Consider the following 26701-nt stretch of genomic DNA (forward strand, 5'->3'; position numbering starts at 1 on the left):
GATGTTTTCAGTAGGTTATGGGAAGATAACCTATAAAAGTTTAAGGAAATTCCTTTCTAGTTCCAGTTTCCTACCGGTTTTGTCTTGAATGGGCATTGCCTTTTCAGTAATTGGTAATATAGTTTTTCTCTTTAATCTGTTAATATGGTAAATTACATTAATAGACTAGTGTTAAACCATCTTGAAATTCCTGGGATGAATACTTCTTGGTCATGTTTTATATTTTATTGGATTCAATTTGCTAATATTTTATGTAGCATATCTGTATCCATGGAAATAAGTAAAATTATCCTATAATTTTATCTTCTTTTAGTATTCTTTTCAACTCTCTCAAAGTTTTACTTGCTTCATAAAATAATTTGGGAGCATTCCCTCTTTCTCCAATCTATGGAGTTTTGATACTCAATGTCTCATATTCTTCTGGAAGGATAATTAAACCTTATCTCTAGAACTCTGGGCTTAATATTTTTTGAGGTTATATTTTAAACTACTTAAATTCTTTAATGGCTATAAAGCTAGTCACGTTTGTATTTCTTAAAAAGTTATTCTGAGAAGTTGTATTATCTAGAAAATTGGCCTTTTTATGTAATTTTTTTCTTTCTTTTCTTTTTTTTTTTTTTTTTTGAGACAGAGTCTCTCTCTGTCACCCAAGATGGAGTGCAGTGGCACGATCTCAGCTCACTGCAGCCTCTGCCTCCTGGGTTCAAGCAATTCTTCCTCAGCCTCCCGAGTAGCTGAGACTACAGACGCGTGCCTCCATGCCTGGCTAATTTTTTGTATTTTTAGTAGAGACAGAGTTTCACCATGTTGGCCAGCATGGTCTTAATCTCCTGACCTCATGATCCACCTGCCTCGGCCTCCCAAAGTGCTGGGATTACAGGTGTGAGCCACCGTGCTCGGCCTGTAAATTTTTAATGTATTGCTGTCATAGTACTTTCATGAATTGTTTTTCATTTATTTTTAAAAATTTGTATTGATGTAAAACATACATATACAATTTACCATCTTTACATTTTTAAATGTCCAGTTTAGTGGAAATAAATATATTTATATTCTTTATTATTCCTTTCATTCCCATCTCTCATCCCCGCTCCCCGTCCCAGACTCTGGTAACCACCAATCTAGTCTTTGTCTTTATGATATCCACTTTTTTAGCTCCCACATATGAGTGAGGACATGTGATATTTGTCTTTCTGTGCCTGGCTTATTTTACTTAACATAATGGTTTCCAATTCCATCCATATTGCTGCAAATAACAGGATTTCATTCTTTTTATGGCTGAATAATGTTCCATTGTGTAGCTATACCATATTTTCTTTATCCATTCATCCGCTGATGGGCACTTAGGTTGATTCCATATTTTGGCTATTATGAATAATGCTGCAATAAACATAGGAGTGCAGGTATCTCTTTGATGTATTGATTTCCTTCCTTTTAGATACATACCCAGTAGTGGAATGGCTGGATCACATGGAAGTTCTATTGTTCGTTTTTTAAGGAACCTCCATACTGTTTACCATAATGGTAATTTACATTCCCACCAACAGTGTACACAGGTTCCCCTTTCTCCACATCCTTACCAGCATCTGTTATTGCCTGTATTTTTGATATAAGCCATTTTAACTGGGGTAAAATGATACCACATTGTGGTTTGGTTTGCATTTCTCTGATTATTAGTGACTTTGAGCATTTTTTTTTTTGTAAACCTGTTGGCCATTTGTATGTCTTCTTTTGATAAATGTCTTTTCAGATCTTTTAACAGTTTTAAAATTTGATTATTTATTTTTTGCTGTTAAGTTGTTTGAGCTCTTATGTGTTCTGATTACTAATCCCTTGTCAGATGGATTGATTGCAAATATTTTCTCCCATTCTGTGGGTTGTAGCTTTACTTTGTTGATTATTTACTTTGCTGTACGGAAGCTTTTCAGCTTGATGTAATCCCATTTATCCATTTTTGCTTTGGTTGCCTGTGCTTTTGAGGTCTTACACAATATTTGCCCAAATCAATGTCTTGGAGGATTTCACCAATGCTTTCTTCTAGTAGTTTCATAGTTTCAGGTCTTAGATTCAAGTCTTCAATCCATTTTGATTTTGTATATAGTGAGAGACAGAAGTCAATTTTCATTCTCCTATACAGAGTTATCCACTTTTCCCAGAACTATTTATTAACAAGACTGTCATTTTCTTATTGTAAGTTCTTGGTGCTTTTGTCAAAGATGAATTGACTGTAAATGCATGGATTTATATCTGGGTTATCTATGTCACATTGGTCTATGTGTCTGTTTTTAATGCCAGCTCCATGGCGTTTTGGTTACTATAGCTTTGTAATAAAATTTGAAGTCACATCGTGTGATGTCTCCAGCTTTGTTCTTTTTGCTCAGGATTGCTTTGGCTATTCGGGAACATTTTAGGATATGTTTTTTTATTTCTGTGAAGAATGTTTTAGGTATATTGATAGGGATTGCATTGAATATGTAAATTGCTCTGGGTAGTATTGTCATTTTTTTAAACAACAGATATTTATTTCTCACAGTTCTGGAGGCTGAAAGTACAAGATCAAAATGCCAACTGATTCAGTTCCTGGTGAGGACCATCTTCCTGGCTTGCAGATAGTTGTCTTACTGTATCCTAACATGGCTCTGGTGGGAAGGGTTGGATGTGAAGAGGGCACAAAAACTCCTGGTCTCTTCTATACTCCTCTATAAGGGTATTGGTCCCATCACAAGGACCCCATCCTGATGACCTCATCTAAACATAATCACCTCCCAAGACCCCAACTCCTAATAATACCATTACATTAGGGGTTAGGGCTTTAATATATGAATTTTGGGGGCACATCAGCATTCAGTCCATAGCAACATTTAATCCTTAGCCTCAACTCAGGGTTCACCTATTGTTCTCATAATGTCTGCTATAGCAAAAGGATTCAGCCAGGATCATGCATTGCTAAGAGGCATTAGTGGTCATGTCCCTTTAGCTCTTTCAGTCTAGAAGATTCCTCCTCCAGACTGAGGAATCTTCCAGACCAGAGAAGCCAAAGGGCATGATGATTCCTTCACGTTGATGACTTTGACTCTTCTGAAGATTATGGACCAGTTAATTTGTAGAATGTCCTTCAAGTTGGGTTCATCTGGTGACATCTTATGAATAGACTCAGGTTGTGCATTTTGGGGAAGTATATTGCAAAGCTGGATGTTGCATTCTCCATGTATCTGTCACACAATTTTAATTTGTCCGATTCACTGTGATCACTTGATTAAAGTGGTGTTTGCCAGATTTTTCTGTTGTAAAGTTACTCTTTGCCTCTTTTTTTTGCCTTCTGTGGCTTCATGTACTTTATTATTATTATTTTTATATATATACTTTAAGTTCTAGGGTACATGTGCACAACGTGCAAGTTTGTTACATATGTATACATGCGCCATGTTGGTGTGCTGCACCTGTTAACTTCTCATTTACATTAGGTATATCTCCTAATGCTATCCCTCCCCACTCCCCCAACCCCACGACAGGCCCTGGTGTGGGATGTTCCCTACCCTGTGTCCAAGTGTTTTCATTGCTCAATTCCCACCTATGAATAAGAACATGTGGTGTTTGGTTTTCTGTCCTTGCGATAGTTTGCTCAGAATGATGGTTTCCAGCTCCATCCATGTCCCTACAAAGGACATGAACTCATCCTTTTTTATGGCTGCATAGTATTCCATGGTGTATATGTGCCACATTTTCTTAATCCAGTCTATCAATGATGGACATTCGGGTTGGTTCCAAGTCTTTGCTATTGTGAATAGTGCCACAATAAACATATGTGTGCATGTGTCTTTATAACAGCTTGGTTTATAATCCTTTGGGTATATGTCCAGTAATGGGATGGCTGGGTCAAATGGTATTTCTAGTTCTAGATCCTTGAGGAATCGCCACACTGTCTTCCACAATGGTTGAACTAGTTTACAGTCCCACCAACAGGGTAAAAGCATTCCTATTTCTCCATATCCTCTCCAGCACCTGTTGTTTCCTGACTTTTTAATGATCGCCATTCTAATGGTGTCAGATGGTATCTCATTGTGGTTTTGATTTGCATTTCTCTGATGGCCAGTGATAATGAACATTTTTTCATGTGTCTGTTGGCTGCATAAATGTCTTCTTTTGAGAAGTGTCTGTTCATATCCTTTGCCCACTTTTTGATGGGGTTCTTTGATTTTTTCTTGTAAATTTGTTTAGGTTCTTTGTAGATTCTGGATATTAGCCCTTTGTCCGATAGGTAGATTGTAAAAATTTCCTCCCATTCTGTAGGTTGCCTGTTCACTCTGATGGTAGTTTCTTTTGCTGTGCAGAAGCTCTTTAGTTTCATTAGATCCCATTTGTCAATTTTGGCTTTTGTTGCCATTGCTGTTGGTGTTTTAGTCATGAAGTCCTTGTCCATGTCTATGTCCTGAATGGTATTGTCTAGGTTTTCTTCTGGGGTTTTTATGGTTTTAGGTCTAAATTTAAGTCTTTAATCTATCTTGAATTAATTTTTGTATAAGATGTAAGGAAGGGATCCAGTTTCAGCTTTCTCCATATGGCTAGCCAGTTTTCCCAGCACCATTTATTAAATAGGGAATCCTTTCCCCATTGCTTGTTTTTGTCTGGTTTATCAAAGATCAGATGGTTGTAGATGTGTGGTATTGTTTCCAGGGGCTCTATTCTGTTCCATTGGTCTATATCTCTGTTTTGGTACCAGTACTATGCTGTTTTGGTTACTGTAGCCTTGTAGTATAGTTTGAAGTCAAGTAGCGTGATGCCTCCAGCTTTGTTCTTTTGGCTTAGGAATGACTTGGCAATGTGGGCTCTTTTGTGGTTCCATATGAACTTTAAAGTAGTTTTTTCCAATTCTGTGAAGAAAGTCATTGGTAGCTTGATGGGGATGGCATTGAATCTATAAATTACCTTGGGCAGTATGGCCATTTTCACAATATTGATTCTTCCTATCCATGAGCATGGAATGTTCTTCCATTTGTTTGTGTCCTCTTTTATTTATTTTAGTAGTGGTTTGTAGTTCTCCTTGAAGAGGGCCTTCACATCCCTTGTAAGTTAGATTCCTAGGTATTTTATTTTCTCTGAAGCAATTGTGAATGGGAGTTCACTCACGATTTGGCTCTCTGTTTATCTGTTATTGGTGTATAGGAATGCTTGTGATTTTTGCACATTGATTTTGTATCCCGCGACTTTGCTGAAGTTGCTTATCAGCTTACGGAGATTTGGGGATGAGACAATGGGGTTTTCCAAATATACAATCATGTCATCTGCGAACCGGAACAATTTGACTTCCTCTTTTCCTAACTGAATACGCTTTATTTCTTTCTCTTGCCTGATTGCCCTGGCCAGAACTTTCAACACTATGTTGAATAGGAGTGGTGAGAGAGGGCATCCCTATCTTGTGCCAGTTTTCAAAGGGAATGCTTCCAGATTTTGCCCATTCAGTATGATATTGGCTGTGGGTCTGTCATAAATAGCTCTTATTATTTTGAGATACGTCCCATCAGTACCTAGTTTATTGACAGTTTTTAGCATGAATAGCTGTTGAATTTTGTCGAAGGCCTTCTATGCATCTATTGAGATAATCATGTAGTTTTTGTCCTTGGTTCTGTTTATATGATGGATTACATTTATTGATTTACAAATGTTGAACCAGACTTGCATCCCAGTGATGAAGCCGACTTAATCGTGGTGAATAAGCTTTTTGATGTGCTGCTGGATTCAGTTTGCCAGTATTTTATTGAGGATTTTTGCATGGATGTTCATCAGGGATATTGGTCTAAAATTCTCTTTTTTGTTGTGTCTCTGCCAGGTTTTCATATCGGGATGATGCTGGCCTCATAAAATGAGTTAGGGAGGATTCCCTCTTTTTCTATTGATTGGAATAGTTTCAGAAGGAATGGTACCAGCTCCTCTTTGTACCTCTGGTAGAATTTGGCTGCGAATCCTTCTGGTCCTGGACTTTTTTTGGTTGGTAGGCTATTAATTATTGCCTCAATTTCAGAGCCTTTTATTGGTCTATTCAGGGATTCAACTTCTTCCTGGTTTAGTCTTGGGAGGGTGTATGTGTCCAGGAATTTATCCATTTCTTCTAGATTTTCTAGTTTATTTGCATAGAGGTGTTTATAGTATTCTCTGACAGTAGTTTGTATTTCTGTGGGATCGGTGGTGATATCCCATTTATCATTTTTTATTGAGTCTATTTGATTCTTCTCTCTTTTCTTCTTTATTAGTCTTGCTAGTGGTCTATCAGTTTTGTTGATCTTTTGAAAAACCAGCACCTGGATTCATTGATTTTTTTGAAGGGTTTTTTGTGTCTCTATCTCCTTCATTTCTGCTCTTATCTTAGTTATTTCTTGCCTTCTGCTAGCTTTTGAATGTGTTTGCTCTTGCTTCTCTCATTCTTTTAATTGTGATGTTAGGGTGTCTATTTTAGATGTTTCCTGCTTTCTCCTGTGTGCATTTAGTGCTGTAAATTTCCATCTACACACTGCTTTAAATGTGTCCCAGAGATTCTGGTATGTTGTGCCTTTGTTCTCATTGGTTTCAAAGAACATCTTTATTTCTGCCTCCATTGTGTTATGTACCCAGTAGTCATTCAGGAGCAGGTTGTTCAGTTTCCATGTAGTTGAGCGGTTTTGAGTGAGTTTCTGAATCCTGAGTTCTAGTTTGATTGCACTGTGGTCTGAGAGACAGTTATAATTTCTGTTATTTTATATTTGCTGAGGAGTGCTTTACTTCCAACTATGTGGTACATTTTGGAATAAATGCGGTGTGGTGCTGAGAAGAATGTACATTTTGTTGATTTGCAGTGGAGAGTTCTGTAGATGTCTATTAGGTCCGCTTGGTGCAGAGCTGAGTTCAATTCCTGGATATCCTTGTTAACTTTCTGTCTCGTTGATCTGTCTAATGTTGACAGCAGGGTGTTAAAGTCTCCCATTATTATTGTGTGGGAGTCTAAGTCTCTTTGTACATCTCTAAGGACTTGCTTTATGAATCTGGGTGCTCCTGTATTGGGTGCATCTATATTTAGGATAGTTAGCTCTTCTTGTTGAATTGATCCCTTTACCATTATATAATGGCCTTCTTTGTCTTTTCTGATCTTTGTTGGTTTAAAGTCTTGTTTTATCAGACTAGGATTGCAACCCCTGCATTTTTTTGTTTTCCATTTCCTTGGTAGATCTTCCTCCATCCCTTTATTTTGAGCCTATGTGTGTCTCTGCCTGTGAGATGGGTCTCCTGAATACAGCACACCAATGGGTCTTGACTCTTTATCCAATTTGCCAGTCTATGTCTTTTAATTGGAGCATTTAGCCCATTTATATTTAAGGTTAATATTGTTATGTGTGAATTTGATCCTGTCATTATGATGTTAGCTGGTTATTTTGCTCGTCAGTTGATGCTGTTTCTTCCTAGTATTGATGGTCTTTACAATTTGGCATGTTTTTGCAGTGGCTGGTACTGGTTGTTCCTTTCCATGTTTAGTGCTTCCTTCAGGAGGTCTTGTAAGGCAGGCCTGGTGGTGACAAAATCTCTCAGCATTTGTTTGTCTGAAAGGATTTTATTTCTCCTTCACTTATGAAGCTTAGTTTGGCTGGATATGAAATTCTGGGTTGAAAATTGTTTTCTTTAAGAATGTTGAATATTGGTCCCCACTCTCTTCTGGCTCGTACAGTTTCTGCTGAGAGATCCACTTTTAGTCTGATGGGCTTCCCTTTGTGGGTAACCCGACCTTTCTCTCTCACTACCCTTAACATTTTTTCCTTCATTTCAACTTTGGTGAATCTGACAATTATGTGTCTTTGAGTTGCTCTTCTTGAGGAGTATCTTCGTGGCATTCTCTGTATTTCCTGAATTTTAATGTTTGCCTGTCTCGCTAGGTTGGGGAAGTTCTCCTGGATAATATCCTGAAGAGTATTTTCCAACTTGGTTCCATTCTCCCCGTCACTTTCAGGTACACCAGTCACATGTAGATATGGTCTTTTCACATAGTCCCATATTTTTTGGAGGCTTTATGCATTTCTTTTTACTCTAAACTTCTCACTTCATTTCATTCGTTTGATGTTCAATCACTGATACCCTTTCTTCCACTTGATCAAATCAGCTACTGAAGCTTGTGCATATGTCACGCAGTTCTCCTGCCATGGTTTTCAGCTCCATCAGGTCATTTAAGGACTTCTCTATACTGTTTATTCTAGTTAGCCATTCGTCTAATCCTTTTTCAAGGTTTTTAGCTTATTTGTGATGTGTTCGAACATCCTCTTTTAGCTCGGATAAGTTTATTATTACCGATCATCTGAAGCATTCTTCTCTCAACTTGTCAAAGTCATTCTCCATCCAGCTTTGTTCTGTTGCTGGCGAGGAGCTGCATTCCTTTGGAGGAGAAGAGGCACTCAGATTTTTAGAATTTTCAGCTTTTCTGCTCTGTTTTTTCCCCATCTTTGTGGTTTTATTTACCTTTGGTCTTTGATTATGGTGATGTACAGATGGGGTTTTGGTATGGATGTCCTTTCTGTTTGTTAGTTTTCTTTCTAACAGTCAGGACCCTCAGCTGCAGGTCTGTTGGAGTTTGCTGGAGGTCCACTCCAGACCCTGTTTGCCTGGGTATCACCAGTGGAGGCTGCAGAACAGCAAAGATTGCAGAACGGCAAATGTTGCTGCCTGATCCTTCCTCTGGAACCTTCGTCTCAGAGGGGCACCCAGCTGTATGAGGTGTCAGTCAGCCCCTACTGGGACGTGCCTCCCAGTTAGGCTACTTGGGGGTCAGGGACCCACTTGAGGAGGCAGTCTGTCCGTTCTCAGATCTCAAACTCCATGCTGGGAGAAGCACTACTCTCTTCAAAGCTGTCAGACAGGGACGTTTAAGTCTGCAGAAGTTTCTGCTGCCTGTTGTTCAGCTATGCCCTGCCCCCAGAGGTGGAGTCTACAGAGGCAGGCAGGCCTCCTTGAGCTGTGGTGGGCTCCACTGAGTTCGAGCTTCCCAGCTTCTTTTTTTACCTATTCAAGCCTCAGCAATGGCGGATGCCCCTCCCCTAGCCTCGCTGCTGCCTTGCAGTTCGATCTCAGACTGCTGTGCTGGCAGTGAGTGAGGCTCCGTGGGCATGGGATCCTCCAAGCCATGCGTGGGATATAATCTCCTGTTGTGCCGTTTGCTAAGACCATTGGAAAAGCACAGTATTAGGCTGAGAGTGTCCCGATTTTCCAGGTACTGCCTGTCATGGCTTCCCTTGGCTAGGAAAGGGAATTTCCCCACCCTTTGCACTTCCCGGGTGAGGCAATGCCCTGTCCTGCTTTGGCTCATGCTCTGTGGGCTGCACCTATTGTCCGACAAGCCCCAGTGAGATGAACACAGTACCTCAGTTGGAAATGCAGAAATCACCCATCTTCTGCGTCGCTCACACTGGGAGCTGTAGACTGGAGCTGTTCTTATTAGGCCATCTTGGAACCTCCCATGTATTGTCATTTTAACAATATTAATTATTCCAATCCATGAGCATAGAATAAATTTCCTTTTTTCTGTGTGTCTTTTTCTATTTCTTTCATCAGAGGTTTATAGTTTTCCTTGCATAGATCTTTCACTTCTTTGGTTAGATTGATTCCTAGGTATTTTATACTTTTTGTAGCTATTGTAACAGGATTGCCTTCTTGATTTCTTTTTCAAATTGTTTGCTGTTGACATATATAAATGCTATTGATTTTTGTATGTTGACTTTGTATTCTGCAACTTAACTGAATTCATTTATTAGCTCTTAACAGTTTTTTGGGGAAACTTTGGGTTTTTCTAAGTATAGGATCACATTGTCTGCAAACAAGGCTTATTTTGCTCCTACCTTTTCAATTTGGATGCCCTTTATTTCTTTCTCTTGTCTAATTGCTCCAGACATTACTTCCACTGCTATATTGAAAAACAGCAGTAAAAGTGGGCATTCTTGTCTTGTTCCAGTCTTTAGAGCAAAGGCCTTCAATTTTTCCCTATTCATTATGCTGCTAGTCATAGGTTTGTCACAGTTGGCCTTTATTATCTTGAGGTATGTTCCCTCTATACCCATTTTGATGAGTTTTCATTAAGGATACTGAATTTTATCAAATGCCTTTTCGGCATCTACTGAAATAATCATATGGTTTTTGTTCTTGATTCTGTTAATATTGTATAACATGTTTATTGATCTGCATATGTTGAGCCATCCTTGCATCCCTGAGATGAATCCCACTTGATAATGGTGAATGATCTTTTTAATGTGTTGTTACATTTAGTTTGTTAGTATTTTGTTGAAGATTTTTGCATCTATACTCATCAGTGAGAGTAGCCTGTAGTTTTCTTTTCCTTTTTTTTGCCTTGCTTTGTTTTGGTATCAGGGTAATAATGCTGGCCTTGTAGAATGAGTTTGGAAGAATTCCTTGCTCTTCAATTTTTTTAAAGGGTTTAAGTAGTTGGTATTAGTTCTTTTTTAATGTTTGGTAGAATTCAGCAGTGAATTCATCAGGTACTGGGCTTTTCTTTTATGGGACATGTTTTTTACACCTTCTATTTCATTACTTGTTATTGGGTTTGTTGAGGTTTTCTATTTCTTCATGATTCAATCTTTGTAGGTTGTATGCATTCGAGAAGACATTATCATGTCTTCTAGGTTTTCCAATTTATTAGAGTATAGTTCATAATAGTCTCAATAATTCTTTGTATTTCTGAGGTCTCAGTTATTACATCTTCTTTTTCATTTTTGATTTCATTTTTTAGGTCTTCTTTTTTTCTTTCTTAGTCCAGCTAAAGGTTTGTCAATTTTGTTTATATTTTGAAAAAGCAACTTTTCGTTTTGTTGATCTTCTGTTTTTTAGTCTGAATTTCATTTATTTCTGCTCTGATATTTATTATTTCTTTCCTTCTACTAATTTAGCGCTTGGCTTGTTTTTGCATTTCTTGTTGCTTTAAGGCACACCATTAGGGTGTTTATTTTGAAGACTTTCAACTTTTTTGACATAGGCATTTATTGCAATAAACTTTCCTGTTGGTACTGCTTTTGCCATAATCCCATAGATTTTGGTATGGTTTATTTCCATTTTCATTTGTTTCAATAAATTTTTTAATTCCCTTCTTCATTGACCCACTGGTCATTCAGGATCATGTTGTTTAATTTCCATATGCTTGTGTATTTTCCAAGGTTCCTCTTGTTATTGATTTCTAGTTTTATTCCATTGTGATCCAAGAAGATACTTGATATTATTTGTTTTTCAGAATTTGTACAAACATGTTTTGTAGCCTAAGATATGGTCTATTATGGAAAATGTTCCATGTGCTGTTGAAAAGAATGTGTATTCTGAAGCAGTTGGGTGAAATGTTTATAAATGTCAGTTAGGCCTGTTAGATCTAGTGTATAGTTTAACTTTACTGTTTCTTTATTAACGTTCTGTCTGGATGATCTGTTCATGACTGCGAATGGGATATTAAAGTCCACTACTATTATTGTGTTGCAGTCTGTCTCTTTCTTTAGGTCTATTAATGTTTGTTTTATATATTTTGGAGCACTAGTGTTCAGTACATAGATATTTATAATGGTTATATTGTCTTGCTGAATTGAAACCTTTGTCATTATATAATGCCTTTCCTTGTCTTTTTTTTTTTTGAAGGTCTTTGATTTGTAGACTCTTTTATCTAATATAAGTATAGTTACTGCTGCTCTTTTATTTGAAGGGGCGGGGTGCTCTAGTTGCATGGAATATCTTTTTCCACCCCTTTCAGTCCATGTGTATCTTTATAGGTGAAATGAGTTTCTTGAAGGCAGCATATAGTTGGGTCTTCTTTCTTTCTTTTAAAAAAAAAATTTCAACTTTTATTTTAAGTTCAGGAGTACATGTGCAGGATGTGCAGGTCTGTTACTTATGTAAACATATGCCATGGTAGTTTGCTGCACAGATCACCCCATCACCTAGGTATTAAGCCAAGCATCTATTAGCTATTCTTCCTGATGGCCTTCCTCTCCGACTCCCACCCCTGACTGGCCCCAGGGTGGGTTGTTCCCACTATGTGTCCATCTGTTTTTATCATTCAGCTTCTACATATAAGTGAAAACATGTGGTGTTTGGTTTTCTGTTCCTGTGTTAGTTTTCTCAGGATAATGGCTTCCGGCTCTATCCATGTCCCTGCAAAGGACATGATCTCATTCCTTTTTATGACTGAATAGTATTCCATGGTTTAAATGTACCACATTTTCTTTATCCAGTTTATCACTGATGGGCATGTGGGTTGAGTCCATGTCTTTGCTACTGTGAATAGTGCTGCAGTAAACAAACGCGTTCATGTATCTTTCTAATAGAATGATTTATATTCCTTGGGGTATACATCCAGTAATGGGATTGCTGGGTCAAATGGTATTTCTGGTTCTACGTCTTTGAAGAATTGCCACACTGTCTTCCACAATGTTTGAACAAATTTACACACCCACCAAGAGTGTAAAAGCTTTTTTTTCTCTGCAATCTCACCAGCATGTCGTTTTTTGACTTTTTAGTAATTGCCATTCTAACTGGTGTAAGTTGGTATCTCAGCGTGATTTTGATTTGCATTTCTGTAATGATCAGTGATGTTGAGCTTTTTTTCATATGTTCGTCAGCCTCATGTATGTCTGCTTTTGAGAAGTATCTGTTCATGTCCTTTGCCCATTTTTTAATAGGGTTGTTTGCTTTTTTCTTGTAAATTTGTTTAAGTTCCTTGTAGACTCTGGATATTAGACCTTGGTCAGATGGATAGATTGCAGAATTTTTCTCCCATTCTGTAGGTTGCCTGTGCACTCTGATGATAGTTTCTTTCGCCATGCAGAAGCTCCTTAATTAGATCCCATTTGCCAATTTTTGCTTTTGTTGCAATTGCTTTTGGCATATTTGTCACAAAATCATTGCCTGTGCCTATGTCCTGAATGGTATGGCCTAGATTATCTTCCAGGGTTTTTATAGTTTTGGATTTTACATTAAAGTTTTTAATCCATCTTTTGTTAACCTCTGTATAAGGTGTAAGGAAAGCATCCAGTGTCCATTTTCTGCATATGAGATAGCCAGTTCTCCAAGCACCATTTATTAAATAGGGAATCCTTTCCCCATTGCTTGTTTTTGTTGGGTTTGTCCAAGATCAGATGGTTGTAGGTGTGCGGTCTTATTTCTGAGTTCTCTATTCTATTCCATTGGTCTATGTGTCTGTTTTTGTACCACTACCGTGCTGTTTAGGTTAGTGTAGCCTTGTGGCATAGTTTGAGGTCAAGTAGCATGATGCCTCCAGCTTTGTTCTTTTTCCTTAGGATTGTCTTAACTGTTTGGGCTCTTTTTAAAAATAGTTTCCATTCTAATTCTGTGAAGAATGTCAATGGCAGTTTAATAGGAAGAACACTGCATCTATAAATTACTTTTGCTGATATGGCCATTTTCACAATATTGATTCTTCCTATCCATGAGCATGGAATGTTTTCCCATTTGTTTGTGTCCTCTCTGATTTCCCTGAGCAGTAGTTTGTAGTTCTCCTTGAAGAGGTCCTTCATATTCTTTGTTAGCTGTACTTCTAGGTACTTTATTCTTTTTGTAACAATTGTGATTGGGAGTTCCATTCATGATTTGACTCTCTGCTTGCCTGCTGTTGGTGTATAGGAATGCTAGCTTTTTTGCACATTGATTTTGTATCCTGAGACTTTGCTGAAGTTGCTTATCAACTTAAGAAGCTTTTGGGATGAGATTATCAGGTTTTCTAGATACAGGATCATGTCATCTGCAAACAAACATAGTCGGAATTCCTCTCTTCCTATCTGAATACTATTTATTTCTTTCTTTTGCCTGATTGTCCTGGCCAGAACTTCCAATACTATGTTGGATAGGTGTGGTGAGAGACTGAAGGAGGATAGAGACATGACAACTTGTCTTATGCCAGTTTTCAAGGGAAATGCTTGAAAGACCCATCAGTATGCTGTCTTTAAGAGATCCATCTCACATGCAAAGACACACATAGGCTCAAAACAAAGGGATGAAGGATAATTTACCAAGCAGATGGAAAACAGAAAAAAGCAAAGGTCACAATCCTAGCTTCTGACAAAACAGACTTTAAACCAACAAAGATTAAAAAATGACAAAGAAGAGCATTACATAATGGTAAATGTTTCAATTCAACAAGAGCTAACTATCCTAAATATATAGTCACACCATAAAGGAGCACCCAGATTCATAGCAGTTCTTAGAGACCTATAAAGAGACTTAGACTCCCACACAATAATAGTGGAAGATTTTAACACTCCACTGACAGTATTAGATCATTGAGACAGAAAATTAACAAAGATATTCAGTACCTGAACTCAGCTCTGGATCAAGTGGATCTGATAGATATCTACAGAACTCTCCACCCCCCAGCAACAAAATATACATTCTCATTGCCTCATGGCACTTACTCAAAAATTAATCACATAATCGGAAGTCAAACACTCCTCAGCAAACGCAAAAGGACTGAAATCATAACAGTCTCTCAAATCACAATACAATCAAATTAGAATTTAAGATTAAGAAATTCACTCAAAACCACACAACTACATGGAAATTGAGCAACCTGCTCCTGAATGACTGCTGGGTAAATAATAAAAGTAAGGCAGAACTCAAGAAGTTCTTTGAAACTAATGAGAACAAAGAGACAATGTATCAGAATCTCTGGGGGCAGATAAAGGCAGTGTTAAGAGGGGAATTTATAGCACTAAATGCCCACATCAAAAAGTTAGATCTCAAGTTAACAACCTAACATCACAACCAAAAGAACTAGAAACCAAGAGCAAACAGACACCAAAGCTAGCAGAAGACAAGAAATAACTGAGATCAGAACAGAACTGAAGGAGGAAAGAGACATGAAAATCCCTTCAAAAAATCAACAACTCCAGAACGTGGTTTTTTGAAAAAATTAATAAAATAGATAGACTGCTAACTAGACTAGTAAAGAAGAAAAGAGAGAAGAATCAGATAAATACAATCTAAAATTATAAGGGGAATATCACCACTGACCCCACAAAAATACAAACAACCATCAGAGAATACTATAAACACCTCTATGCACATGAACTAGAAAATCTAGAAGAAATGGATAAATTCCTGGATATGTACACCCTCCCAAGACTGAACTAGGAAGAAATTGAATCCCTGAATAGGCCAATAATGAGTCCTGAAATTCAGATAGTAATAAATAGCCTAACAACCAAAAAAAAGCCCAGGACCAGACAAATTTACAGCTTAATTCCAGAGGTACAAAGAAGAACTGGTACCATTTCTACTGAAATTATTCCAAAAAATTGAAAAGGAGCATCTCCACCCTAACTCATTTTATGAGGCCAGCATCATTTTGATACCAAAACCTGGCAGAGATACAACAAAAAATGAAAACTTCAGGCCGATATCTCTGATGACTGTTGATGCAAAAATCCTCAATGCTGGCAAACCAAATCCAGCAGCATATCAAAAGGCTTATCCACCATGATCAAGTTGGCTTCATCCCTGTGATGCAAGGTTGGTTCAACACGTGCAAATCAATAAATGTGGCTCATCACATGCAAAGAACTAAAGACAAAAATCACATAATTATTTCAATAGATGTAGAACAGGCCTTTGATAAAGTTCAACATCTCTTCATGTTAAAAATTCTCAATAAACTAGTTATTGAAGGAATATACCTCAAAATAATAAGAGCCATATATTACAATCTCCCAACCAATATCATACTGATATTGGGGTCTTGGTTCTTTATCCAGCTTGCCATTCTGTGTCTTTTAATTGGGACATCTAGACCATTTACGTTTAAGGTTAGTATTGTTATGTGTGAATTTGATTCTGTCATCATGATGCTGGCTGGTTATTTTGCAGACTTGTTTATGTAGTTACTTCATAGTGTCACTGGTCTGTGTACTTCAGTGTGTTTTTGTAGTGGCTGCTAATGGTTTTTCCTTTCCATATTTAGTGCTTTCTTCAGGACCTGTTGCAAGGCAGGCCTGGTGGTGACAAATTCCCTCTGCATTTGCTTGTCTGAAAAGGATCTCATTTCTCCTTCACTTATGAAACTTAGTTTGGCCAGATATGAAATTCTAGGTTGGAAATTCTTTTAAGAATGTTGAACATTGGCCCCCAGTCTCTTCTGGTTTGTAGGATTTCTGCTGAAAGGTATGCTGTTAGTCTGATGGGCTTCCCTTTGTAGGTGACTTGGTCTTTTTCCCTGGCTGCTCTTAACATTTTTTCTTTCATTTTGACCTTGGAGAATCTGACGATTATGTATGTGTCTTGGGGTTGATCTTTTTATGGAGTATCTTACTGGGGTTCTCTGAATTTCCTAAATTTGAATGTTAGCCTGTCTTGCTAGGTTGGGGAAGTTCTCCTAGATAATATCCTGAAGTATATTTTCTAACTTGGTGTCAGTCTCCCCATCTCTTTCAAGTACCCCAATCAGTCATAGGTTCGATCTTTTTATATAATCCCATATTTCTGGGAGGTTTTGTTCATGCCTTTTTGTTCTTTTTTCTCTAATCTTTTCTATCTGTCATTTTATTTTATTTTATTTTATTTGAGACAGAGTCTCACTCTGTCACCTAGGCTGGAGTGCAGTGGCACAATCTCGGCTCACTGCAACCTCCACCTCCTGGGTTCAAGTGATTCTCCTGCCTCAGCCTCCTGAGTAGCTAAGATTACAGGCACACACCACCATGCCCAGCTAATTTTTGTATTTTTAGTAGAGACAGGTTTCACCATGTTGGCCAGGCTGGTCTCAAACTCCTGACCTCTGGTGATCCACCCTTCTTGGCCTCCCAAAGTGCTGAGATTGCAGGCATGAGCCACCATGCCCGGCCCTGTCTTATTTCAGAAAGATAGTCTTCAACCTCTGAGATCCTTTCACTGCCTGGTCTATTCTGCTATTGATATTTATGATTGCATTGTAAAGTTCTCATGTTGTGTTTTTCAGCTGTATCAGGTCAGTTACGTTTCTCTCTAAACTGACTATTCTGATTATCAGCTCCTGTATTGTTTCATTATGTTTCTTAGCTTCTTTGCATTGGGTTACAACATGCTCCTTTAGCTCAGCGAAGTTCGTTATTACCCACCTTCTGAAGCCTACTTCTATCAATTCAGCCATCTCAGCCTCTGCCCTGTTCTGTGCCCTTGCTGGTTATTTGGTGTTGTGGTCATTTGTAGGAGAAGAGGCACTCTGGCTTTTTGTGTTTTCAATGTTTTTGCATTGATTTTTTTCTCATTTTTAGGGGCTTATCTACCTTCAATCTTTGAGATTGCTGAGCTTTGAGTGGGACTTTTGTGGGGTCATTTTTGTTGCTGTTCTTGTCTGTTTGTTTGTTCTTAACAATCAGGCCACTAATTATTAGCAACCATAGGGCTGCTGCAGTTTGCTGGGGGTCCACTGCAGACCCTAATTGCCTCCATTTTTCCCATACCTGGAGGTATATCCAGTGAAGGCTGCAAAGCAGCAAAGATGGCAGCCTGCTCCTTCCTCTGTAAGCTCCATCCCAGGGTGGTACTGACCTGTTGCTGGCCCAAATGCACCTGTAGGAGGTGTCTGGAGACCCCTGTTAGGAGTTCTCACCCAGTCAGGAGGAACAGGATCAAGGACACACTTACAGGAGTAGTCTGGCTGCTTTTGGTAGAGCCAGTGTGCTCCATTGGTGAGGGACTCTTCCTAGTCCGGACCTCCTGGACTCTGCAGAGCCAGCAGGCTGGAAAAGCTGAGTCAACCAAACAACAGAGACACTGTCTGCCTCTCCCCACAGGAGTTCCATCCCAGGGAGAGATCAGGGTTCAGTGCATATAAGCCTGGCTGGAGTGACTCCAGGCCCCCCACAAGGGGGCCCCGCCCAATGAGGAAGAATGGATCAGGGTGCCACTTAAAGAAGCAGTCTGAGCATGATCTTGCAAAGCAGGTGTGTTGCAGTTAGGGGGAACCCTCCTTGTCCAGACCACCTGGACTCTCTACAGATGGCAGGCTGGAACGCTGACTTGACTGAACCACAGAAATGGCTGCCACCCTTTCCCCCAAAAACTGCTTCTGGTTTCAGGCAGATTCATCCTTCCCCCAGGAACTGCCTCTGGTTTCAGGCAGACTCAGCCTATTGCCCTTGGCTGGCTGGAATTCTAAGCCACTGGGTCTTAACTTATGAGGTGCCATGAAACTGAGGCCTGCAGACCGACACTGCTTGGCTCCCTGGATTCAACCCCCTTCCTAGGGGAATGTACAGACAGATCTACTGCCTTGCCAGAATCCCAGTGCTGGAGTATATAAAACTTCTGGGTCTCTGTGCCTGAGCAGCTACTCTGCCAAGACTCCACACTGCTCTGTGTATCAGACCCAAAGCCCTGGAGACATGGGCTCACAAGGGGATCTCCCAATTTGTGGGTTGCAAAGATTCATGGGAGAAGCGTGGTTTCCTGGGCACGATAGCACACTCACCACTTCCCTTGGCTGGGGATGGGGGTTCATTTGGCTCTGTGCCACTCCCATGTGGGCTGTCACCCCACCCTGCTTTTCTTTGTTCCCCATGGATCCAGTTGATTGCCTAGTCAGTCCCAATGTGAGAACCTGGATATTTCAGCTGAAGGTGCTGAGTTCACTCACTGCTTTCACTCCTCTCTGTGAGTGCTGCAGACTGCAGCTGCTTCTAATCAGCCATCTTGGCCCACATTCAGGTCTTTTTTCTATATCCTTTCCACCACTGTATGCCTTTTAATTGGAACACTGAGACCATTTACATTCAGTGTTATTATTCATAATAAGAACTTACTACTGCTATTTTGTTGCTTGCTTTCAGTTGTTTTGTAACTCCTTCCTTTTTTACTGCCTTCCTTTTTGGATAAGTGATTTTCTTCCTTTTTAGTTAAGTGTTTTAATTTGTTGCTTTTATTTTTAATGAATCTGTTATAGGTTTTTGCATTGTGGTTACCATAAGCTTAAAAAATTATAGATATAACAAGTTATTTTAAAGAGATGACAACTTATCTGAGAAGGTAAATAAAAGAACAGGAATGGCCGGGGGTGGTGGCTCACACCTGTAATCCCAGCACTTTGGGAGGACGAGGCAGGTGGATCACGGGACATCAGGAGTTCAAGACCACCCTGACCCAACATGAAGAAACCCTGTCTCTACTAAAAATACAAAATTAGCCAGATGTAGTGGCACATGCCTGTAATCTCAGCTACTTGGGAGGCTGAGGCAGAAGAATCATTTGAACCCCGGGAGGCAGAGGTTGTGGTGAGCTGAGATCATACCACTGCACTCCAGCCTGGGCAACAAGGGTGAAACTCTGTCTCAAAAAAACAAAAACAAAACAAACAAACAAAAAACTAGAAAAAAAAAAAAAGAACAGAAACAAAGGAAAAAACACACGCAAAAATTCTACACAACTCTATTATCTGGCCCCCTACATTTTAACTTTCTTTCAATTTACATGTTTTCATTTTGGGATTTTTTGTTTTTTGTTTTTTTGGTGGTTTTTGTTTTGTTGTTTGTTTGTTTGTTTGTTTTGAGATGGAGTCTGGCTCTGTCACCCAGGCTGGAGTGCAGTGGCGCAATCTTGGCTTACTGCAACTTCCACCTCCCGGGTTCAAACAATTCTCCTGCCTCAGCCTCCTGAGTATCTGGGATTACAGGCACCCACCACCATGCCTGGCTAATTTTTGTATTTTTCATAGAGATGGGTTTCACCATGTTGGCCAGGCTGGTATCAAACTCCTGACCTCAGGTGATCTGCCCACCTCGACCTCCCAAAGCACTGGGATTATAGGCATGAGCCACTGCGCCTGGCCCATATTTTCAAGTTAACTAGCTGTTAATAGGTTACTGTAACCGTTATTGTTTTTGATAGGTTTTTGGAGTGCTGTACTAGAATTATGAGTGGATTGCACAACACAAATATAATAATAGAATATTCTGGGTTTGTCTATGTACTTAATTTTGCCAGTTGGCTTTATACCTTGAAAAGCTTTCTTTTGCATGTTAATAAGTTTTCTTTCAGATCGAAGAACTCCCTTTAGGATTTCTTGCAAGACAGGCCTAGTTGTAGTGAATTCTCTCAGCTTTTGTTTGTGAAAGACTTTATCTGTCCTTCAAATGTGAATGTCAATTTTGCTGGATAAAGTATTTTTAATGGCAGTTCTTTTTTTCTTTGAGCACTTTGAAAATGTCATTCCATTTGCTCCTGGCCTATATGGTTTCCATTGAGAAGTCTGTTGCCAGACAAATTGGAACTTCTTTATGTTATTTCCTTCTTATCTATACTGCTTTTCAGATCTTGACCTTTGAGAATTTGATTATTAGATGCCTTGGGGTAGTCTTATTTGGATTGAATTGGCTTGGTGTTCTAAGACATTCCTGTAACCTGGATTTATCTTTCTCAAGTTTTGGAAAGTTTTATGTTATTATTTCTTTGAATAAGCTTTCTACCCCTTGCTCTTTGCCCAGATCCCTCTTGGATACCAATCATTCTTAGATTTGGTCTTTTGAGGCAATTTTCTATATCTTGTACACGGTCTTCATTCCTTTTCATTCCTTTCCCCCCATCCCACCCCCATATATTTTCAAATAGCAAGTCTTTGAACTCATTGATTCTTTCCTCTGCTTGGTTATTCTGATGTCAAGAGCCTCTAAAGAGGTTTTCAGTTCAGCAAATTTATTTCTTAGTTCCAAGATTTCTATTTGATATTTTTTATTATTTCAATTCCTTTGTTAAATTTTTCTGATAAATTTCTAAAATGTTTTTCTGAGTTATCTTGGAGATTACTGAATTTTCTTAAAACTAATATTTTGAATTATTGGTCAGAAGCTTGCAAACCACCATCTCATTGGGGTCAGTCACTGGATTTTTGCTTTATCCTTTTGGGGAGGTCATGGGTGCCTGTCTACTATTGTTTCTTGTGAGTGTACATCTATGTCTTTGCATTGAAAGATTAGTTACTTATTCCAGTTTTCTCTGTCCAGCTTTTGTTTTTTATTAAATATATTTGTTTAGCAAATCTTCACTGTTAAGTTGCCACTTGCCTTTTGGTTCTAGCTGGGGTGGCACCTTAAGGCCAAGTTCACCTCAGCTCTAGTAACTGGTCAGAGCACTATCTCAAATGAGGGGCATCCCAAAGGGATTATCCTGGCAGTGTGGGAAGGCTTGTTGACCAGGGGACCAGGGGAATGTACCTCCTGCAGCCACTTTTATTTGGCATCTCCTTTGGCCAAGTTACAGAGCAGAGTTTCTGGGCTGGGGATGGTAGTCCTGCCCCCCTGTTTGTCTCTGCCTATTCTCAGGGATATTTCTCCCTTCAGGCAGTCATGATGCTACCCACAGGTTAACACAATGACAGGTCTCCTGCTAGGGAGCCCAAGAAGATGGAGAAGCTGGCTGATCACCTCCATTTTACTTTTTCCAGGATATAAACCATGAGTTAAGGGCAGATTTTCCACGCAGTTGGTGTCTGGCAGGATTCGGTGGAGGAGCTGGCGGGGAGGGGAAGGGGCATCATGTGTGTGGAAGGCCAGTTCTCCTGCCATCTGCTAAGAGTTTTTCCACTTCTCTGTGGCCCAGGGAACTGTCTTATCCTCATTCTTGAGCTCTGCGTTGTTGCTGGTGAAGATCTCAGCACTGTATATTTGTTTTCTGTTTTTTATTGGGGGTGAGAAGTCAGCTTGCCTCTTTGCTACCATTTTGGAACCAAAATCCTCCTGTGAATTTTTTAAATGTTCATCATATTCATGTTTTTGTCACCTTTTTTATACCTAAAATCATTTTTCTTTTTCTTTTGTATTGTTGATGAATCCTGTTACAGGCTTGTCTACTGTAATAGTTTATTTAAAGAGCCATATTTTGGCTTCATCAAGTGTGTTATTATTTTGTTTTCTATTTCATTAATTTCCACTCTTTATTATTACCTTCTTTTAGTTTATTTGAGTTTGCTTTTCAAAAAAATTATTTCCCAGCACTTTTGGATGGCGAGACAGGAGGATCTCTTGAGGGCAGGAGTTTGAGACCAGCCTAGACAACATAGCAAGATTTGTCTCCACAAAAAATTTCAAAATTAGCCAGATGTGGTGGTGTGCAGCTGTAGATCTAGCTACTTGGGAGGCTGAGGTGGGAGAATCACTGGAGCCCAGAAATTCAAGGTTACAGTGAACTATGACTGTATCACTGCACTTCAGCCTGGGCAACAGAGTTAGACCCTATCTCTTTAAAAGAAAGAAAGAAAGAAAATGAAAGGGAAGGAGGGAGGAAAGGGAGAGAGGGAGGTAGGGAAGAAGGGAAGAAGGAAGGAAGGAACTCTTAAGTAGGATACCTAGCTCATTAATTTTCAATTTCTTTTCAGAATCAGTCAATACATTTTAGGTTATAAACTGCTGCTTTAGCAACATCCTAAAAGTTTTGATATGTAATATTTTATTGCTTTTTATTTCTTAAAATCAACTTCCCAAAGGATTCTTCAACTCATGAGTTATTGAGGGAGATGTGTGTGTCTATATTAATTTCAAATCTATAGAGTATTTCTAGTTATCTTTGTCATTTATTTCTAATGTTATTATAATTTAGTCAGAGAAAACAAGCAGAGGAAAACATAAATTTCTTGGTATTTATGAATTTTGCTTTGTGGCCTAGAATGCAATCAAGTTTTTTTTTTTTACTTGATTTTATGTATTACGAGATCTTTCTCCATTACTGTATATATAATCTACTATATTCTTTTTTTAAAAAAGATAGTTTATTCATACTCTCTCAATAGTTTCTTTCTTATTCTCTTTTTGTTTGCTGCATACTATCTGTGTCAGCAATCCTCAAGATCACCCTCACATTCAGAGATTTGCTAGGAGGACTCATGGGACTCAACATATAATTGTACTATGGCTAAGACTTATTACAGTGACATAATAGGGATACACAGCCAGATGATGAGGGAAAGAGACACAGGGAGATTCTGGAGGAATCCACGGGCAGGCTTTCTTATGCTCCTTCTCTTCCACAAGGAGTCACACAGAGCACACTCTTCACACAGCAAGAAAAATGCTGCAATTTGTATGTTATGTTTTTGCCCAAGGCAGCCCATTAGAGACTCAGCATTCAATGATTTTGTTGGGGGATGGTTACATAGGCACACTCTTCCTATTATGTACCAAAATTCCAGACCCCAGAAGGAAATGAGGTGCAGCATAAATCATATTGTTCGTATTAATAGTCTAGGCACAATAAACTCCTCTTACCAATTAAGGAATGGTGGGAACACTGAAAACACCAAATACCTAAAACCAGCAATAGCTATCCTTGCAAGCAGACCCTTTTGAAGTTAACAACCTCAAACCAACTTTGTTAAATCCCTCTCAAATTTTTAGAGTAGGTTGATACTATGAAGAGATGGATCATGTAGTTCAGTAGGTGTGTGTTGAATTAATTAGATAGTGCCTGTGGGAAAATATAAGTTTCAAAATAGTTACTTTTAAGTGAACTTCCATAATATAATCCTATTCATGAGTTTGGATTGCCTGTAGTTAGTGAACAATACTGTTACTTTAAAAGGAGGCTGAACCTCTAAATGGTAGTCATAGTCTTTATTTGGCATAATAGGAAATTGAGTAATTTTTCAAAAAGGTAGCTCATTATCTGTAGCATCTATTACTATAAGTTAGCTATTATTTGTCCTCTTTGTTGCCTATGCTAAATTTCCTTCTCTATACAGGTTAATCTTTGAAATAAAAGTTTTGTAGGAATAAATTGTTATTTTTAACTTTATTCAGATTTGTAGAAAAATGTTACATCGCCACATGCTTATATTTCGACTGCCTAACTTGCAGATGTTAGATGGAAGTCCTGTGAATTCAGATGATAGGGCAAAAGCTGAATTTCACCTCGCTGAACTACAAGCAAAGAAAAATTTGGTAATAATTATATTATTTACAATTTTCCTTTTGAAGCACATTAATTGTTAGTAAATGAACATTATATTATATCTTTTGATTTAAATGTTTAAACCTATGGTGTTTTTGATGAGGATGATCTTAGTATCTATTTAGTGATTACTATCAAAGGCAGCTGGATTTGGTGAAGAGAGCATGCGTGCTCACACACACACACACACACACACACACACACACATATATATATAAGTCAGGGAACATCCTTTTCTTAATAGCATACTTCATACTCTGACATAAGGAAAGTTAATATTTGTATGCTCAATATGTCAGATGATGCTAGAACATAGGAAACTATAACATATCACTTTCATAAATAGAAACTAACAATAAAACTATTTCCCTTTAGGCACACAGAAAGGGAAGGAAGGAATTCTGAACTCAACTCTCTGGATTGTGTAGTTTATCTAAGAAAGGAGATGTGTGCCTCTATCTGTGTGTTTTGTTAGGATAATTGGGCTTTTTACTCAGGAGCCCTAAAATGTATCTGATCATGGTAGGAAAGAGATTAAAGAGAGAAGAAATAATAAAAGCATGTCATTTGAAAATTCTGTCTTTGACCACCTAGTTTCTTCATGACCATCTTCTAAAGACTAAATTTAACACAGAAAATCTATGGTTTTTGAACACAGAAGTAACATTATTAGAATGCTGTGGTTTGAGAAAAAAAGAGGCTGGAGGGAGAAGGGAAACCAGCTCAGAGGCTTTTAGAATAATCCAAGAGAGATGTTATGAAGACCTGGACCACGGTAGAGAATATAAATGAATCTTTGATGTAAGTGAAAACCAGAAACCAAGGACATTAGAGTCCATGAACAGAGGTGACTTTAAAAACATTACACTGAATAGGAAAGAGATAGGACTACCATACATACTCTCCTAACAGGCTTTCACTGAACTCACCAGATTAATTCCGGTGACACTCCCAATTGCAGAACATACTCAACTTTTGATACTTGTAGGCTCCTCTCTAGTCCACTTCTCCCTTCAGCAGTACATTCATATACTTATTAAGAGCTAACTGTATGTCAGTTCTTGTTATTTTAAATAAACACAGGGACTCTAAGTACAAATTTTAAATTATTATTTCTATTTGTCTATGAAAACCAAATGGAATACTTTGGAAAGTCTGGATAAAGGGCACTCTCTCTCTCCCCACCCCTTCCAACGCCCTCCCCCATAGGTTCAAATTAGATGTGGGAGAAAAAACTAAAATGTGAAGAAAATGATAAAAATGCAGAGAAAACATGTAAGGAAATTATTTTTAAAAGCTAGACAGATTATTGTGTTCAGATTTTTTCCACATGCCTTTAAATTCTTGCTATTTTAAAGAAACCAAAACTGGAAATTGTAGGCAAAATAAGGGTATGATATCTCCAAAAACAATCAAATAAATAATACTAATCAAGGGACCCTTGCCTACAGAAGAAGCTTTGGTCCTTCATCAAAAGATTGATGAATGCATGTACTTTTAAATATTTTATTTTTTTAAGATGAATATCAATTAGACAATGATTCCCTTACTTTTTTTTTTTTAGACAAAGTCTTGCTCTGCTGTCCAGGCTGGAGTGCAGTGGTATAATCTTGGCTCACTGTAACCTCTGCCTCCTGGGTTCAGTTGATTCTCCTGCCTCAGCCTCCCGAGTAGCTGGGACTACAGGCATGTGCCATCATACCAGGCTAATTTTTGTATTTTTAGTAGATGAGGTTTTGCCATGTTGGCCAAGCTAGTCGCGAACTCCTAACCTTAGGCAATCCACCCGCCTTGGCCTCCCAAAGTGCTGGGATTACAGGCTTGAGCCATTGCACCCGGCCCCCTTACTTTTTTATTAACTCTTTTAAAATTAATCTTGACATTTTTTGATTAACCAAAGGGCTTCTATTATAGGTCAAAGTAGCTACAAAGACTTGTGACTTTAAAAGTTTTACAATGTTTAAAAAAGATTATTTAGTTTAGGCAAAGGAAATTGATTCATTCATGGACTATATCTACAAATTTTTTTCTAAAAACTATGGTTTCCAAAAAGAAATTTAGCCATTGATCTATATGATGTAACAAAACAAGTGCATCATCTAATGTCATCTACTCAAATCTTTGTCACAGGCCCCAGTCTTTCAAAAGAGAGCAAATGGTCAAATAAAATTTAGTTCAGTGATTTAAGATGATTTCTTTCCTTTTCCCTTTTTTATATTCCCGAAGCAAGTCACTTCTTGAAAAATGTATGCCACCTGTATTAGTTTCATATTGCTGCTATAACAAATTACCACAAATTTAGTGGCTTAAAATAACATATATTGTCTTACAGTTTTGAAGGTCAGGAGTCTGAAAACCAGTATTAAAGGACTAAATCAAAAATACTGGCAGGGGCCAGGCTTGGCGGCTTATGCCTATAATCCCAGCACTCTGGGAAGCTGAGGCAGGTGGATCACTTGAGCCCACGAGTTGGAGTGCAGCCTGGGCAACATGGCAAAACCTTGTCTCTATTAAAAAACAAAAACAAAAACAAAAAAAACTAGCCAGGCATGATGGCACATGCCTGTAGTCTCAGCTACTCAGGAGGCTAAGGTGGGAGAATCTCTTGAGCCTGGGACGTGGTGGCTGCCGTGAGCCAAGATCGTGCCAATGCACTCCAGCCTGGGTGACAAAGCAAGACCCTGTCTTAGAGAAAAAAAAAAAAAGTATTGGCAGGGCTGCATTTTTTCTGGAAGCTCTAGGAAAGGATTTATTCTTTGCCATTACCAGCTTCTAGAGGCCA

At 38.6% G+C, this 26701-nt stretch overlaps 1 protein-coding gene across 10 annotated transcripts in view; it reads left to right on the plus strand.

Moving 5' to 3' along the window:
• The window catches only part of LRRC9 (leucine rich repeat containing 9), a 145352-nt gene that overhangs the window by 111082 nt on the left and 7569 nt on the right, over positions 1-26701 (plus strand). For 9 of the 10 annotated variants that reach the window (XM_016926932.4, XM_054666617.2, XM_054666619.2 and 6 more), the window contains one exon: positions 23769-23909. In XM_016926932.4, coding sequence (XP_016782421.1) covers positions 23769-23909 — 141 coding nt within the window. Of the gene's footprint in view, positions 1-2533; positions 2624-2883; positions 2973-23768; positions 23910-26701 lie in introns of those variants that run through there. The other variant, XR_010151140.1, reaches the window with a different exon arrangement.

Source organism: Pan troglodytes, chromosome 15 (assembly GCF_028858775.2).
Source record: "Pan troglodytes isolate AG18354 chromosome 15, NHGRI_mPanTro3-v2.0_pri, whole genome shotgun sequence".
Lineage (NCBI taxonomy): Eukaryota > Metazoa > Chordata > Mammalia > Primates > Hominidae > Pan > Pan troglodytes.